The 18,505-nt window shown below is 49.4% G+C and overlaps 1 protein-coding gene across 1 annotated transcript in view; it reads left to right on the forward strand.

The window, feature by feature from the left end:
- Nucleotides 1–18,505, forward strand: part of LOC111153623 (SHC adaptor protein 3) — a 91,206-nt gene that overhangs the window by 68,898 nt on the left and 3,803 nt on the right. Inside the window, exons 8-11 of the mRNA XM_022512766.1 lie at nucleotides 2,567–2,717; nucleotides 3,666–3,753; nucleotides 4,334–4,489; nucleotides 7,724–8,019. Coding sequence (XP_022368474.1) covers nucleotides 2,567–2,717; nucleotides 3,666–3,753; nucleotides 4,334–4,489; nucleotides 7,724–8,019 — 691 coding nt within the window. The remainder of the gene's footprint in view (nucleotides 1–2,566; nucleotides 2,718–3,665; nucleotides 3,754–4,333; nucleotides 4,490–7,723; nucleotides 8,020–18,505) is intronic.

An 18,505-nucleotide genomic window follows, 5' to 3' on the forward strand; every position in this document is an offset into this window, starting at 1 on the left:
ATGTGCTTCTGTTTAGTGCTTGATTTCAGCCTGAAGTACCTCCTTTAGTGTCTCTTATAGGGAAGATCTGCTGTAATGAATTTTCTTTGGTTTTTATCTGGGAATGTCTTATTTTTGCTTCATTTTCAAAAGATAGTTTTACTGGATATAGATTTCTTGGTACACAGTATTTCTTTCTGTACTTGGACTATGCCATCCCATTGTCTTCTGGCCTCAGTTATTTCTGAAGAGAAATTAGTCGTAATATTAGTGAGGATCTCTTGCATGTGATGAGTGGCCTCTCCCTTGCTGCTTTCAAGTTTCTCTCTTTTTGGCTTTAAACGGCTTGATTATGATGTGTTAAGGTATGGAGCATTTTTAGTTTATCCTTGCTGTGGTATTTTTTCTGTTTTTCACTCCTTGGATGTGTAAATCAATTATTTTAATTAAATTTGACAAGTTTCTGGCCCTGAAGTCTTCATGTGTCCTTCCAGACCCTTTCCATCCCTCCTCTTTTGGGAATCTCTCATGTGTATGTTGGGGGTCTGTAGGTCTCTGAGGCTCTGTTCATTTTTTTTTAGTTCTTTTTTCTCTCTGTTTCTGTGATTTGATAGTCTTACGTGACCTATCTTTAAGTTCTGTCATTCTTTCTTCAGTCTGTTCACACCTGTTTTGAGCTCCTCTACGAATTTTTTTTTAAAGATTTTATTTATTTGACAGACAGAGATCACAAGTAGGCAGAGAGGCAGGCAGAGAGAGAGGAGGAAGCAGGTTCCCTGCTGAGCAGAGAGCCCAATGCGGGGCTCGATCCCATGACCTGAGCCAAAGGCAGAGGCTTTAACCCACTGAGCCACCCAGGTGCCCCTAAATTTTTTATTCCAGTTATTAACATTTTAAATTATAGCTTTTCTATTTGGTTATTTTACAAAATTACTTCTACCTCTATTTTGACATTCCCTATTTGGTGAAACAACAGTCTCATGTTTATTTTTTGTTGATGATTTCTTTTATTCCATATTAAAAGTAGCCAATTTAAAATCTTTGTCTCATTAGTCCCCAATTTCAGTTTCCTCAGGAAAACTTTCTGTTGATAGCATTTTTTCTTGCATATCAGCCATGCTTTCTTATTTCTTCGCATATTTTCTAATTTTTCATTGAAACTGGAAATCTTAGATAATACAGTAGCAAATTTTGAGAAGCTCACCTCCTCAGGATTTCTTGTTGCTGCTGTTTGTCATGGCTGTTTGTTTTAAGGACTTTTCCAAGAAAACACTGTAAAAATCTGTATTCTTTGTCTTATATGACATTGACAACTCTGTTTGGTTTCCTTATTAGTTAGCTAATGGTTAGAGAGAGATTTCCTTCAACGCTTGGGACCATTAAGTCTCCCCATATTTGCTGAGAAGCTGTTTGTGTATTGGGGCACTCCTTCAACATTCAGCCAAGCTGTTGACAACTCTCCTTTACCCTTTACTTCCTGCTTATGCAGGCTTCAACCAGAGGTGAGAGCTAAGACCTTTTCACATTTTTCCTAAGCAGGCACACAACCCAGATCTCGAAGACCGTATTACACAAACATGTGGTCTTCTTTACTTCTAGATACACAATGAAGCTTATCAAAGTCCTATGGACATCCTATTGCCCAGATTTTCCTTCTAAGCTTTTCGATAGACCCCTCTTTGTTACCTACTGGTTTGTTATAATACCAAATGCACTCCACTGTTTCAGGAACCCACGATGTTGGACACTAGCCTCCAATTGTTTTTGACAAAGCCACTGGGGAAGAGGCTTTTTCCCCTGGACAAGCTCTGAATCAGGTCAAATAAAGGCAGACTTGGAATGGGGTCTTTTAGGGAATGACCAGACAGGTCAGATTCTCTGGAATGGGGCTTTGAAAGAGACTCAGTGATGTTTGGTCCCCTCCTATGATGGTCAGGCTGCTGGTTATCACTCTGATTGTGGGCTGTTGGTTTTCAAGTCTACTGTGGAGACAGGAATAGGGCAAGTTAAAATTCCTGTGGCATTTTGTTGTTATAGCTGTTTGCTTAAACACACACACACACACACACACACACACACACACACACACACACACTAGTTTGCTGCAAACTTCTGATTAATTTCCAGGGTTCTGAAAAAGTTGATCCTGAAAAAAAATTTTTTTTGCTAGTTTCCTGTTTGTTTTATGGAAGAGAGAATTTTCAGAGATTTTCACTCTGTCATTTTTTTCTTGTGTCACTAAAATCTCCACTTTTTAGTTGATTATGCTTTGACTTATTGAAATGAATGTTCTTGAGGATCTGGTTATCTCTAGCTATAAATCTTTTCTTTCATAATTAAATGTCCTTTTGAAAAAGGAGTTCTTCCCTGTTTCAAATAAGGTTGAAATTTTCCAGAAGGTTGAACTGCAAATAAGGCTGAAGTATCCGGCCAAACCATTCATCTGCTTTTCAGGGTTGAGATCTAGATAGTGAGGAGACAGTCACTAACTCTCTTTTCTGGGGTAGCAGGTCCTCACGTTAGATTTGTTCATTTTGAAGACAAGCTCAACTTTTGGCTAAAGCTCTGGAAAATCCTCTTCTAACAGAATGCAGAGTCTGGATGAGCCGTGGACTGAAGAGGAGGGGGATGGCTCAGACCACCCATACTACAACAGCATCCCAAGCAAGACACCTCCTCCAGGGGGCTTCGTGGATGTGCGGCTGCAGGCTAGACCCCATGCCCCCGACATAGCCCAGGTAAGTCCGGGACCCCGACCTGGGTCGTGGCCACCTGAGCTTTATTTCTTTTCATCTTCCTCCACTTAACTGGCAGGCTGCATTTTGTCCAGTCTTTGACAGGATAACGCACCTGTTTTCTCCCCTGGGATGACACCAAGTAGACAAGAAGGGGAGGCTTTTGTTGTAACATCTTACGGTGTTAATCAGTGTCTTGGAACTATACTATGGTTCTGGAGATACGAGTCTGGGGTCTCCTCCATCCTGGGACAAGTCCCATTATGGGAGCTCAGTGAGAAGAAGAAAGAGTTCAAGACTTTTAAAAGGCCTGGGGTGCTTTGTGTTCCCTGAAAAGAGAGTGGATGTGGGCCCTTAAAATAGTGAGAATTTCAAGAGCCTTCTCTTTTATTCATTTCTTTGACTTTTCCTCCAACTCAACAGGCCAGTAAGGCGATTGCCTTTTTAGAGCTATAGTGCTTCTATTTCATTATAGAGAATTTTTTGATGTCACCTACTTTGTGCAAATAACAACGACGCTAAAAAAGTGACAAAATAACAGTGACATCAAGCGTCAATAGCTGTGACACGGAGACGGGCGGGCTGGGTTTGGCCAGGTGTGCGTGGCCATGGGAGGCGTGATCCGATGCAGAGAAACGCGCCAGCCGAAGTTTGCTTTACGAGTGATGGCGCCGCACTAAGAGGGCTCATCTTTGGCCACGCGGAGGGAGGGATGGCGGCGGAAAATGGAAACAGGATGGGCGCGGGTAGTTCTGATTCGAGGCAGCCTCCTCCTCACACCCACGCACTCCCAAATCCTAACGCTGACCGTGAGGCATGCAGGGGAAAGTGGGAGGAACTGGGAAAGCGCCCTGCTCCCTGCCGGGGTCCCTTGTTCTGCACTGTGGCGTTTAGAGGTGGGGAAGGGGGAGACGATGCCTTTTCTCTTTGTGTATTTACATGTGTCTGTAGTTTGCAGGAAAAGAGCAAACTTACTACCAGGGGAGACACTTAGGAGACCCGTTTGGCGAGGACTGGCAGCAAACACCGGTCAGGCAAGGTGAGAGGCAAAGGGAGGCGGGCTGGGCTCGCCACACTCTTGGCCCGGCTAGGAGGTCCCCTGGAGGCACGGCCTGTGGGTGGGGGTCCTCGACCACACGCCCACCCTGGGCCTCCTGCGCTGCTAGAATGGAGTCAACGTACAAAGCGTTCACTTACACTTAAAGGCAAAACAGGGCAATTGAAATGAGGCTGTTTCTTCTGCTCTGTTCCTTGCTCTGCGGCCTTTGTAAAGGGGATACGGGGACCCGGGAGCCTCGGCCCACTGTGCCCGCTCCACTTCCCTACCCAGGTCAGGGCCAGGGTCTCGGTCAGGCCCTAGTGATCATGTGTCACCCTCGCAGGCCACCCCGTCGCATTTTGACAAGAAGGCTGGGAAACTGTCCCGGTCAGAACACCACAGCGGTGAACAGGGTCCGAAGAGGGGCATTGAGCCGATGGGGACCCACGGGAGGAATTATCTAGCAGCCTGTAGGATTGCCTTCATCCAGGGGAGCGGCGCGGGGGGCGGCTTACCGGCAGACGCACCAATGACCACCCTTTCCGTTGTGAGAAAGAGACGGCTCGTTTCCTTGTTGCAGGGGCCCTGGATATCTACGGCATGCCGGAGGGGAAAGCGCACGCGGCCCCCGGAGAAGCCCCCACGTACGTGAACGCCCAGCACCTCCCGCCTCAGGCCACGCCGGCGTCGGGCAGCAGCGCAGAGAGCAGCCCGCGGAAGGACCTCTTCGACATGAGTGGGTTGCCATTCGTCTGGGTTTCCTGTCTTCTGAGGTCGCTTTCTGCGATGCCTTCTTTTTGAAACCTGTGCCATTAACACTCTTCCTGCCAGCAGCGTTCTGATGAGCAGTGATGGCTGTCTGCACTTTTCTGGGTTGTGAGCGGGCTTGTCGAGGCTTCGACCTTGGCTGACCTCTGCTTGGGGCTGACAGCCCTCTCTGAGTTCCGGGCGCAGAGCATCTCCCCTCTTTTCCTAACTGACGTTCCTCTTGAAGAGCTGCCCGAGTGTCGAGGCAAATGATACACACACGAAAAGCACTCGTTTTTTCACTTAAATGTTGGTCGGCTGTAAGGGGACAAATTCTGTATCAGTGGCTAAGGATGCCAACGTGGCTGCCCCTGCTGCACAGAGCCCTCGGTCTGTGACCAAGCCCAACGCGAACGCAAGGAAGTGATCCACCATCTGGCGTGTGCACACTCCCTTGCTCTCCCGTGTGCACACTTGCTCGCTCTCCCATGTGTACACTTGCTCATTCTCCCTTGTGCACACTTACTCGCTCTCCCATACGCACACTCACTCGCTCTCCCGTGCGCACACTCACTCACTCTCCTGTGTGCACACTCGCTCGCTCTCTTGTATTCCTCTCCTTTGAGCATCTAGTGTGGGTCACGTACCATTCTGCTTACTGGGGTCTGCAGGGGAGCCAACAGAGGGTCCCGTGGAGCGTGAGTAACCACGCTGTGCTCGCAGGTGACAACCAGTGCCCTGGTGAACCCCCAGACAGGACGAGGAGTGTGACAGGAAGCTCCTCAGCAGGGCGGGGGTGCCTGCTGTGGACCCTCAGCGTCATGAGGGCTGGCGTGCGTAAATCAGCCAGGAACTCGTAATGAAAGTGGGATTGTGGCTGAGGAACTTCGAAGGAGCTTCCCGAGTTCCCGAAGAGCTTTACATCCTCATGCTGCTTTGTCAGCTCCCTGAGACTTTTGTGGGCCAGAGGAATTCCTTAAGAATTTAACAAGTGTCTACCACAGGCTGGGCACCTGTTACTTTATTTAATTTCTGCAACAGGCCTGCATGTAGCCACCATTACTATGGCTCTGTGGCTGGTCAGGGCAGCCTTGCCGGTGCGGCGCGCACTCTGCAGGGGCTGTGTGGGAAGGAGGACGCACGTGAGGGTGACGCAACCCGGCGGCCTCCTGCCAGCAAACGTCTATTTCTCAGCCACTTTGGTTTCCCAGACAGTGGATTCCCATTCTGACTTGCAAAAATCACCACCGACAGAGAAATTGGAGACTCTTGGGGCTTGGAGGCACCTTAACGATCATCTAATCAAATCCCATCTCTTAAAAAATGTGGGGACAGCCTCAGAAGGATGAAGCCACTTTCCCAAGACGCAGGGCAAAGTGGAGGCTCTCTGAGCCTCTGTTCCAACTATAATGATGCCTCCCAAAGGCAGTTTAGTGAGAGTATTTATGGTCAATTGTCACTGTTTAATTTAGTCAATTAACCAGTGATTTCTGGCTCCAGAGCCTGAGAAGAGGTAGATAAGACAAGGGTTTGAGATGGGAAAAATAAGAACCAGAGCCTTCCTTTGTCATCAGTCCATTTCTACACCTGCTCCCAAACCAGAGAAGGGGAGACAAGAAGAAGAAAGGGCCCTGGCGAAGCTGGTTGCTATCGAAAAGTCTGGGAAAAGAATTAAGCCAGCACTCTGTGTTGTTTCTCTTAAACCACAAGAGCTAAATAATGATGGTGGTGGTGATGGAGCTGCTCCTGGTGCTGATGGTAGTGGTGGTGATGGCGATGGTGGTGATGGTGGTGACGGTGGTGATGATAGTGAGGGTGGGATGAGGGTGATGATGAAGTGATGATGGTGGTGATGGTGATGGTGGTGATGATGGTGATGTTGATGCTGACGGTGATGGTGATGGTGGTGATGGTGGTGATGATGATCATGATGGTGGTGATGGTGGTGAGGATGGTGATAGTGATGATGGTGATGTTGATGCTGGCGGTGGTAATAATGGTGGTGATGGTCGTGGTGATGTTGACGATGGTGGCAAGTGATGGTGGTGATGATGGTCATGATGGTGGTGATGGTGAGGGTGATGATGGTGACAATGGTGATGGTCTTCATAGTGATGGTTGTGTCGGTGATGGTGTAGAAATGTTATAATACAGCCTTCAACTACTCCAGGTAATCAGGAAAAATAGGATAAAAACAGAAAAATCTAATTTTGGCACCAGTTTTAACCTGATTTTATTCCCAGATGTGTGAACAATGTAACAAGTATCGAAATGCCCTGATGGGGGTTTCATTTATTCACCTGACTCCTGCCCGTTCTCTACTCACAATTGGTCTCCTCCTAGAGCACTTGTTGAACATCTGTGGGTATGGACTATATCCCAGGGATGATGTAGGACTCTGGGGATGTAGCTGTGCCCGTTCTCGTGCTTCATGTCGGCATGGTCCCGTGTTGTTGTCATCACGCCTTATACTGCCACTGTGTGGCACCGTGGGCATTTTTGAGAGCTTTTGTACATATTACCTCCTTTGAAAATGGAGAGTCGAGGTTTCATCAGATGTCCCTGGGGACTTTTCATGCTGCTGTTGTCTGTTGCCTGCGGTGGGAAGTGTGTCCTGAAGGGCGTGCGGTCATGCTCCATCTCCAACACTCACACAGAGACAAATGAAGGCCACAGGGAGGTAGTGGTCCTAGCCTGGGCCAAGTCACACAAAGGCACCTGGAAAATGTCCATTTTCTTCTCTTTTAAAAATTTGTCAGATGTAAGAATTTTGAAACAAACACCTGACAGCTGGGTATAGGTTTTGCACTAAATCTAACCTTGCAGATTATCTTCCCTTTCATGTATTTCTGTTAGCATTGGCAGGTTTTCATTCAGCAGGAAGCAGATTTCTGAAAAGGCTAGCCGATGTTCCAGAAGCAGTAGGTGGTCTGTATAATGCGTGGCCTGGTGCAGCGTGCAAAAGTGAAGTTGTTCCAACTGGTGAGACAGAGGGTGCGTTCGAATCCCGGGTACAAGGCGCAGCACCCGGCGGTCTCGGGAAACCCAGCTAGTCAGAAAAAGGTGCCAAGGTTTGGGCTGTGGTTTCTATTACCGGTCAGTCGTTTTACTGTAGGTTTGTTTCTTGTGGAAGTTGTCTTGGCACTTCCATCAATCACTTTGTGCATTTTAATGTTTGCTCTTCTCGGGGGTTCACTTTGTTTCTGGTGATTGCTGTTGACAGAACCTTTTGAAGATGCTCTCAGGAACCAGTCCTTGGGGCCTGTGCTGAGCAAAGCGGCCTCCGTGGAGTGCATCAGCCCCGTCACCCCCAGAGCCCCAGATGCCAAGATGCTGGAGGAGCTGGAAGGGGAGCCTTGGTACCAAGGGGAGATGAGCCGGAAGGAGGCCGAAGGGCTGCTGAAGAACGACGGGGACTTCCTGGTCCGGAAAAGCGCCACCAACCCAGGCTCCTTCGTCCTCACAGGAATGCACAACGGCCAGGCCAAGCACCTGCTGCTCGTGGACCCGGAAGGCACGGTGAGCACGGGGCGGGACACGACCTGCCTCCTTAGAACGGACTCCCCTTGGTCTCTGTGTTGGGTGACTCACTTTCCCTCCACTACCCACGCGTGCTGGCTGAGGGCCTGGTGGCCACTCCTGTGGGACCCAGGAGGCCAGGTGCAGAGGGCTGGTGAATTCAGGCCAGCACTGGGCTTGGGCTTGGAAATCACGAGGGCCTGGGGTAGAAGCCCTAACGCTGATGTCCTTTACGGTAAATGGATACAAATCCCGGGAAAGTCTTCTTGTCCTATACAGTCTTAGTGGATACAGATGTGCAGGGGTCATGGGCTTTCAATATTTACCTCAAATGTCTCTAAAGCTGAGTCACCGAGTTTCTGACCCTAGAGTGCATGCCGTGATGAGGCCGTACCTAAAGCCCTATTAAGTGGCCTCTTGCTTTCCCGCTCAGGGAAGTCATGCCTCGTGACAGTGAGCTTGGCCGTTCCTGGCAGCATGGTTGTGTCTGAAGATCTCTGTGGGTTTGCCTGCATTTCCCATCTTCCAGTCAGTAAAGAGATTTGACTTGATGTTGGCGCAGTCCAAGAACTGTTAAGTTTAATAAATGTAATGACGTTAAATGAACCTTTAAATAAATTCCAGGATTGTTTTTAAAACTTGTTATCCAGTGAAAACAAAGACGCAGGTAGCGTGATCAAATAGTAGCTCAGGGCATTGCCTGTCCTGACTGATGGGTAGGGACGAAGCCTCAGTCTTTGGCTAGCCTTGATCTCAATTTAATTTAATTTGGTGGAGGGGGACCTGACCTAATTTATGGCTTCTGGTGTCTGTACCTCGGCCCTGAGCCTCCTCTCCCCCCTGCACCTGGACAGCCCTTCCCGGGAACGCAGTGCAAACCCACCTTCTTTGGTCATGGGGATTTTCCCCACAGATGTACATCAGGGAAAATACATACTGTGTGTGCGTCTCAGAAATTTGGAACCGTGATACTGCCCCCAGTGAAGTGAAATCCCATTTCATCTTGTTCATTTTTCCCTTGGTACGAGATCTGTCTGGGGTGCTTTCCATACGCGGAATCGTCACTTGGCTGGGCTCCCGGGCGTCCCCCACTCTGTGGTCACAGGTCACTTGTGGAAATCTCTCAGGAAGGGCTAAAGGCACTAGGAATCCTCTTGTGTGTTTCCCCCGCTGGTCTTCTGGGGCACATCCCAGGGCTGGGGTTTTTGCTCACAGGATATGGGTACAGTTAGCGTCACCAGAGGCTCACTTTTCCTTCCAGAATGGCTGGACTACCGGGGCGGCAGCTGAACACCAAGGTTCCCTCCTCCTCCTCCTCCTGCTCCTCCTCCTCCGTGTCGTCCTCCCAGTGTGGCGAATCTGAGTAGTGGGACGGGGAGGGAGGAAAGCACGTCTCGGTGTTGGCTGTGTTGTCCTTTGACTGCATGTCCACAGGTCCCTCCTGGAAACATCACGTTCCCGCCTTTCCCCCACGCTTCTCTTCTGACCCGTCTCCCTGGACTCTCCCACTGAGTTTTCAGACATGCAGTTTCCACGTGAGCTCTTCCACGTTCTCACGCATCTGATCATTTTGTCCGTGATGTTCTCCACCAAATAGAAGTTTCCCTTGTGCAGAGGTTCATGGTCTTGAGTTTTAGAGGATTTTCTCGCCTGTGGTCACAGACATACTCTGCTCTTCTATATTTTCTTCATTTGGCTTTGAAAGCTTTGTTTTTCACGTTTATGTTTTAATTCTCACTGGAGGTACTTGGAAGATGACCTAAGATGAGGACCCCACACTGTTTAGATCTGCAGGCAGTGAGCCAACATGGGTCACACGGATGGTCCTTGTGCTCCACAGCCCATGCCTGGCGCATCGGGTTGCATCTTGAGTTCACGCCTGCTCCGTCCTGCTGACCTCCTGTCCCGGTACCGGTGCCCTGACGCTCGGTCATTATGGCTTTGAAACAGTCTTATCACCTAGTTTCACGGCTTCCTCATGAAACTCCTTTCTGTGCTCTCTAGCGTAGGTGTTCGCAGACCTTTTCCTCTTTGTTGGGGTTTTAGAGCCCATTTATCCAGGCACTGGGAACGCGGGATTCCGGTAGGACCGGCGTTGAATTTGCCGATGAGTTTTGGGGACCGCCGACCGCGTGCAGCATTCGGTCCTCTCGTCCACGAGCATGGCCTGATGTCTACTTACTTAGCGTTAAGATGCCCGTTGCTAGAATTTAAAATTTCTCTCCAGGAGGTTCTGGTGCTCCTTTGTTTGGTTACGTGCTAGATCGTCTGGTTTTAATCTTGTTGAACGTGGTGTTACTTTGGTTACGTTTTCTCGACAGCGACTGCTGGCAGGAGAGGAATGTGGTGAGATCTCGTGCCCAGCAGTCTTGCAGGTGGCAGCGGTTTTCCCGGGACACCGGTTAGGCGGTGGCGAACACCAAGAGCTGTGTCTCCTGCCTCCCGGGCCGCCCACCCCACGGGATGGTCCCGCCCCAGCGTGCGGACCAGGCGCCCATGGACGGTGACCGGGAGAGGGCGCCCTTGTCTTGTTCCTAGCCTAAAAGGGGCTGTTGGAGGCTTTGTTCCCTTAAGGATGATGTAAGCTTTCGGTAGCTCGTCCTCACCTGCCCAAAGCAGGGCACCCCCTGGTTCATTCACTCCACAAAGCGCACCGACCGCATAGCTACTGAGGCCAGGCACTGGCTTGGCACCTGGGCTATGGCCGAGAACCAGGTGCAAAACATAATCCCTGCTTGTGTGTCAATCATACGTATTGATCTCTTAATTACTCCTGTCATCCTGGATTTTATTGAATGCTTCTTCAGCATCACCTGATATAGCGGAATAACAGTGTGGTCTTTCCTTGAGTCTGTGAACGTGGGGATCTGCTCAGGCAGCTTTTTCTGATGCTACGCCCTGGCACGAGCCCTGCTCGGTCCTGACGTGGCCTTCACGAGCGGCCTTGCCAGGTTGGGGCATCTAACACGAACTTTCCGACATTTCCAGTTGCACTTGCAAGGTGAGGTCGGTCTTCATGGTCTTTGCTGCCTTTTGTTTGTGCTGCTAATCTGGTTGGGGTGTCAACATTATAGGGTTCTGTTCACCTCTTACAACAAGCAAGGCTTGCTGCGGATCAGAGAACCCTCCCTCCCCGTCTCATGTCACACAGAATCCCTGGGAGGGCCCCTATTTCCGCACCGTGATTTATTTTGACCCTGAAGCTCTTGTCACAAACAGGCACTCATTTATTTGTTAACATGCTTCTTAATTGGTTTTCCCCACTGGACCGTCACCTCTGTGAAGGGAGCAGCCTTAATCCTTGTGGTACCATGCTGGGCGCCTCGTGCGTGTTTGACACGCCCGTGGCAGGTGAGGCACAGAGGGACGCGGGGCTTTCTCGAGAGCTGAGAGCCCCAGAGGCCACATGATGCTAAGGGGCCTGTGCTACTGATGGGAGTGTGTGTTTAGAATCCGTGCAGAGCGATTTCCCTTTGCAAGGGCTGCTGCTATGGCATCTCTGTTCTCTGAAAGAAAATACCCCAGCAAGTCTGTGAAAATATAAAGAGTGTAGCTGAAACTTTTAGGTATTTTTTGAAGATGAGAGGTTCACGGTTTATCTAAATTATATCGTCTCAGAAAATTATATCGTCTCAGAGAGCGAAGACAGTTAATGTTTTATTTACTCGGTCCTTATAGACCGAGGACGATGAGGGAAAGACAGGTGTGACCACTCCTCTACACGTGCACACGGGGGAGAGGAGAAGGTTAGGGAGGGGCTGGGCTGTGGCCATGAGCTCACAACAGGTGTGTCAGCACGCCACGGACCCAGGCCGTGCTGTCCACGTGGCTCCAATTTTGGAGGAAAAATGTCTAGTGCCGCCGAGGAAATCTGCAAGTCACACCTCCTGAGAACCGCCCCTTTGGCAGGCTTTTGCTGGGTGGGCTCCTCTGGTTTAACTGATCCGGTGGAGGAGGGCTTCAGCTGAGAAAGACCTCATCCCAAATGTAATGTCGCTTCCTCGCCGTTAGGACGCCAAAATAGATGACGAGCACATTCTCTTCAATATTTATTCATCTGATTTTCATGGGAATCGGTTGGTCCCTGACTATAAAGGGGGAAACTTGGCAGAACAGCTTCCTCTGAGAAAGAAGGATACGAAACGGTTCTGAGTCTAAATTTACTGTGGAGTACGCCAACCTGCGCGCCTTCCCGCTGCACACTGATCGCGCAAGACGGGGGCTCCTGGGGTCGCGGGAGTCTCGGGGGACCAGGAGGGCAGGGGCGGAACTTCTGAGCCCCCGGGGCAGGGTGGGGCCCAGGCTCTGCAGGAGCAGCTCGGAGAGGGCGTCTGGGGCGCGGGCTTTCCTTGGCAACACCCTCCCCATCCTCCAGTAGGCCCTCCTGACTTTAAGATACGCCCCGAGGCCCCGTCCCTTTGGCCAGAAGGACCAGCCACTGGGGCGGCCATCTGTTTGCATTTGGACAGGTGGCCGGCGCCCCTGCCCCCGTGGCTGGTGCGCCGTGGGCTTCCCAAACGTGGCCTCAGGGCGTGGCACATTTGAAAGTACAGGCCGGCTTGGCGTTCGGGAGATCACAGAATGACGGCAACCGTCCAACGCCCCACACTTACTAGGATTTTATTTTATTCTGAGAGTAACTGAGAAAACAAATCCCCCCGCCATCCCTCCACTTTACAGAGCCTTGTTATTTTAAGGTTCTCTTTGTCTCAGGCAGACTAGATGGTGCTAAATTAACCAGTGACATGGGAATTCTTGCTGGTCTGAGCCGCAGTCCCCACTCACCCAGGGGGGAGGGGCTCTCTTGCCCCTCAGCTCCCCACCCCAATACGCCGCCACCACCTGCCTGCAGACCCCCTTCACCCCTCACCCCCAGCTGTCCCAGGAAGGGGTGTTTTCCAGCGTTTACCTGGAGGCTGGGCGAAGGGGGTGCTGGGCCGGCTTCTCCCCAGCAGACCCACTCCTTCCCCTGTAATTACTAAATATTTGGAGGCAGGCACCATGAGGCTACCTAAATGCCTGCTTCCCAACCAAACCTTCACGCTGCTAATGAATTTGTCTTTACCCGTGTGGATTCACGGCTCCCTGTGTGCTTTAGCGGGTTAGCACCGGCCGCCCTATTTGCTTCCTGCTGCTTCGAGCAGGTTTCGGTGTCCCTCTGACATGGCCTCATTCTTTTGCCCCTTCTTCCCTCAATACACAGGGGTATAATGGCACCGTCTTCCCCCGCTGCGGTCCCGCGCTCAGCCACTTCTCCGAAGGAACCCCAGCCTGGTTCTTTTTCACGGGAAGACCAGGAGCTGCACATGGGTGTGGGGTTCTCCTGCAGTTCTTGGGGGACAGACTGGTGCACACAGGTGTGCACGCACACGTGCATATCTGTGTCCGTCTCTGTGTCTCTGTGTGTTGGAAATCCTATATTCACAATAATTCTTCCAATTCCACTCTGATTATCACAGAACTCATCCTACTTCTTTCTTTTTCTACACTTATAACCCTTTCTCCAGCAATGAGAAGTCTGGCCCCCAGCCTTCGTATTTTCAACTCTCTGGTTAACTTCCCTGTTCGACAACCCCCAACCCCCCCGACCACAGCTGCTGCAGCTTCCCTTGCGGACGCTGCCCTCATCCTGTGGGGACGCCGGCTTCTCTGCCCAGCCACTCCCCATGGGCTCCCTGACCCCCGGAGGGTGCCCCGCCGGTGCCGCTGCCTCTGACCCCACCCCCCCGCCCCACCAAACCTGTCTCGCGGCACACTCCTGACTCGGCCTGGACTCTGGTCTCCTGTGGGGGGCCACTGGGGCCGCCCCCACCCGAAACACAGACACCTGTCTTTCTGGGCGTTTGGACCGATTGTTCATTCGGGAACGAGAGGCAGTGGAGAGCAAGGGGAGGGAGGAGCGATAGCGCATCCAGACATCCTGCTGTCCCCCTCGTCTCCAACACAAACAACACAACATCATTGTTGCAGCCCACAAAACTGAGGATGGTTACTCCACAGGTTCAGATTTCCCTGATTATCTGAAAGACGTTCTTCGTACGGTACCTTTGTTGGAATCAGAATTCAAACGTGGTGCACGGGGTGCATCATATTCCATTTTCCTTCTGTTTCCCCTGACACCAGTGATTTGTTTGAGTGACTAGATACGGATTTGTCTACAGAATATCCCACATCATGATGTGGGCTGTTGTGCCCCGTGTGGCCTCATTTCCCTGCTTCTCTGACTCCCGGATTTTCTATAAACTGATAGACACAGAGGCATTAAAAACAGCCTCGGTGGGCTCTCATTCACATACACGCCCATTTCAAGTGCACGATTCAGTGCCTGTCAGTCTATTCACAGCGGCGTGCGCCCGTCACCGCAACCTGGAACACGTCTATCACCCACAAGAGGAACGCGACGGCATTTGGCCTCTCCTCGCCAGCCTCCCAGCCCCTGTCCCTTAACCTCCCCGGGTTCTCCCTTATGGACGTCCCTCTGGATAGAATCATATAAATATGTAGACTTTGCGACTAACCTTTTGTCCTGAGTGTAGTGTTTTCCAGTTTCGTCCAAGAGGTAGCGCGCGCCAACCGCTCATTCCACCCTCTGGCCGAGGACGGTTCCACCTATGAACACAACACATTGACTTGTGACGGGTTTGCCGATGGACATTAGACTGTTACGAGCAATGCTGCTGCAAACTTGAGGTCCACGTTTCTGTGTGGACATATGTGCCCATTTCTCTTGGATCTCTAGCTCGGAGTGGATTTTTTGGGTCGTAGGGTAACTCTATAATCTGTCACTTGAGGAACTGTCAGATGGTTGTTCAAAGCAGCCGCCCCATTTTCTGTTCCCACTTACAGTACCCGAGGGCCCCAGTTTCTCTGCACCTGCTCCCGCCCTTGGCATCGACCAGCGTTTTGAGTCTGGCCATGCTTGCGGGCGGGAAGTGGTACACCATTGTGATTTTGACTTGTGTTTCTGTGATGACTAAAAATGCCAAGCATCTTTTCAGGTGCTTCTTGGCTTTTTATGTATCTTTTTGGAGAAATGTCTATTCAAACCCTTTGTCAATTTTTTTTCTTCCTTCCTTCCAGATTTTTTTTTATGTTGTGGGAAAATACATATAACATAGAATTTGTCACCAAAACCGGGGCAGAGTATAGTCCAGTGGTACAGAATGTGTGCGTGTAGTGATGGTGCCGTTCCCACCAGCCGTCTCCAGAACGCTCCTCATCAGACAAAACTGAAACTCTGTCCCCATTAAGTAACTCCCTGTCCCCTCCCAGCCCAGCACAAGGCATCCACTGTTCTCCTTTCCGTCTCTATGAATTTGACTCCTCTAAAGGCCTCACGAGTAGAATCACACAGTATTTGTCCTTTGGTGACTGGCCCATTTCACTCGGCGTAGTGTCCTCAGGTTCGTCCTTGCTGTATCAGGTGTCAGACCTCCTTCCTGGATCTTCCAGGTATCAGAACTCCTTCCTGCCTGTGGTTCCGTCGTGTGCGTGGACTCCATGTTGCTTACCCGTTCATCAGTCAATGGACCCATGTGTTGCATCCACAGTAACTATTGTGGAAAACGCTGCTATTAACACAATACACAAGCATCTCTTCGAGACTCTGCTTTCGACTTTCCAGGTAGCCAACTAGAAGTGGAGTTTTGAGTCACATGATAATCCATGAACAAATATTTTTTGAGAAGCCATCAGTTTACAGTGGCCACACCATTTTTATCAACAGTCTGTACAAAGGGTTCTGATTTCTCTTCATGCTCGCTAACACTTGGCTGTTCTGGTTTGGGGAGAGCAGCCATCCTAACGGGTGTGAGTTGGTGTCTCACTGTAATTTCAACTTGCATTTCACTGATGATGAGTGATGTTGAACATCTTATCACGTGCTTATTGATCATTTCCAGATCTTCTTTGAAGAAATGTCTGTTCAAGTTCTTTGCCCATGTTTGAATCAGATTGCTCGTTTTTGTTGTTGAGTTTTAGAACTTTATATATTCTGGATATTAATCCCTTATTAGATGAGTTGTACAGTTCACAAATTTATCCCTCCCATTCTGTTGGTTGCTTTTTTAGTCTGTTGATATAGTTCTTTTAATGCACAAAAGTTTATGATTTTCATGACACCCAATTTGTCTGGCTTTTCTTTTGCAGCCTATGTATCTGGTACCAAATCTAAGAAACTATTGGAAATTCAATGTCTTGAAGCTTCTCCCCCGTTTTCTTCTAAGAATATTAGGTCTTACGTTTAGGTCTTTGATCCATTTTGAGTTAAGTTTTACATATGGCTTTAGCTCTGGGTACTTCATTCTTTCATACATGGACATTCAGTCTTCCTAGTGCCATTTGTGGGAAAGATTGTCCCTTTCCTATTGAATGGTCCTGGCACCGCTATCAAAAATCACTTGACCATGTACATCAGAGTTCATTTCTAAGCCCTCTGTTCTTTTCCACTGGTTTATATGCCAATCTTTATATCCATTCCACACTGTTTTGATGACCATAGCTTTGTAATTAGTTTTGGAATCGGGAGGTATGGTGTGAGTCCTCCAACTTTGTCAAATTTGTTGGTCTTTTCAAAGCACCAGCTTTAGGTTTCATTGATTTCCTATATTTTCATTCTGTTTATCTCTGCTTTAATATTTATGATGTCCTTTCTCCTGCTTGCTTCAGGGTTAACCTGCTTCCTTTTATTAGTGTCTTAAGGTGGGAGGTTGGGTTATTTGTGAGTTTCTAAATTTTCCTCCTGCGGTTGGGGAAAATTAGTGCTCGTGTGGGACAATGTGTTGATTGGAAGGATGTAAGCAATTGCATACAAGACCGCAAGGGCGACCAGCCCCCGGGGGCTGATGTGAGCCTGGCACTCTTTGGCACTGTGTCCATTGGGTCTAGGAAGGACCTGAACTTCCCCTTCATTTCAAATCTCAGGGAGGCCAGGCAGTGTGGCTGGATGGGTCTATATCCCACTTGGGTTAGTTGTATTTGGGCTGGAGCCTCTGGGGGTGGAGGGTCTACTGGTGGATCTAGCCCAAGCTGAGACATTAGACAAAGGGCAGCAGGTCTGAGGATGCAGGTTGTTCCAGCGGAACCAGATTTTAATCAGGAAACATCTCTGCCAGATGGCTTTGTCCGAGCCAGTGTGACCTTTTGGAAGAGGACATATATAATCATTCCGTCTTTGGTGGAGTGTACTTGTTAATGTACAATCTCTAAACAGTATTTCTAACTGCTGGGCACCTACTTTAAATGTTCCCCAGGTGGGGCGCCTGGGTGGCTCAGTGGGTTAAAGCCTCTGCCTTCAGCTCAGGTCATGATCCCAGGGTCCTGGGATCGAGCCCCACATCTGGCTTTCTGCTCAGCAGAAAGCCTGCTTCCCCCTCTCTCTCTGCCTGCTTCTCTGCCTACTTGTGATCCCTCTTTCTGTCAAATAAATAAAATCTTTAAAAAAAAAAAAAAGTAAATGTTCCCCAGGCAACTCAAACCCACCATGCCTAAAGCAGAAGGCATAGGTCCCACCGCCTTGCCCACTGCCCTGTGGATTCCTTCCCACACCTCGTCCTGCCCCCGAGCCTCAGCCACCAGCACCTTCCTCCTCATGCATGTTTAGTTTTATAAGAAGCCACCAAACCATCTTCCAAAGTGGCAAGTCCCACCAGCAGTGAGGAGAGCTCCGCTGCTGCACATCCCCACCAGCATGTGGGGTGGTCGGTGTTCTGGATTTCGGCCATTCTGATATGTTTGTGGTAGCTCGTTTGAATTTGTGTTTCTCTGATGACATGTGATGCAGAGCATCTTTCCATGGGCTCATTTGCCATCTGAACGTCTTCTTTGGTGAGATCTGGTTGTTTGTCTTCTTATTGTTAGTGTTAGAGGAGTTCTTTGTATATATTGGGTACCAGTTCATTCTGAGATAATTCTGAGAATTATCTTCTCCCAGTCTGTGGCCTCTCTTCTCCCTCTCTTGACTATGTCACTTGTGGAGCAGAAGTTTTTAATTTTAATAAAGTTCCTCTGATTATTTCTTTCATTCATGAATTAGGCCTTTGATGCCATATCTAAAAAGTCTTTACCAAATGCCTGGTCATCCAGGCTTTCCCCTGTGTTATCTTGTAGGAGTTCTGTAGTTTTGCATTTTTACATTTAGGTCTGTGATCCATTTTTAGTTAGTTTCTGTGAGGGTGTAAGGTCTGGTCTAGGCTCCTTTTTTTTTCTTTGCATGTGGATGTCCAGTTATTCCAGAACCATTTGTTGAAGACGGTATCTTGGCCTTACATTTCCTTTTTTTTTTCTTGCATGTGGATGTCCAGTTATTCCAGCACCATTTGTTGAAGACGGTATCTTGGCCTTACATTTCCTTTTTTTTTTCTTTTATGTGGATGTCCAGTTATTCCAGCACCATTTGTTGAAGACGGTATCTTGGCCTTACATTTCCTTTTTTGTCTGACTGCAGGTATAGCCAGGACTCCCGCTATGGTGGAGGGAGTGTGAGACC

Source organism: Enhydra lutris, unplaced genomic scaffold, assembly GCF_002288905.1.
Source record: "Enhydra lutris kenyoni isolate GAN:26980312 unplaced genomic scaffold, ASM228890v2 scaffoldscaffold33, whole genome shotgun sequence".
Taxonomy (NCBI): Eukaryota; Metazoa; Chordata; class Mammalia; order Carnivora; family Mustelidae; genus Enhydra; species Enhydra lutris.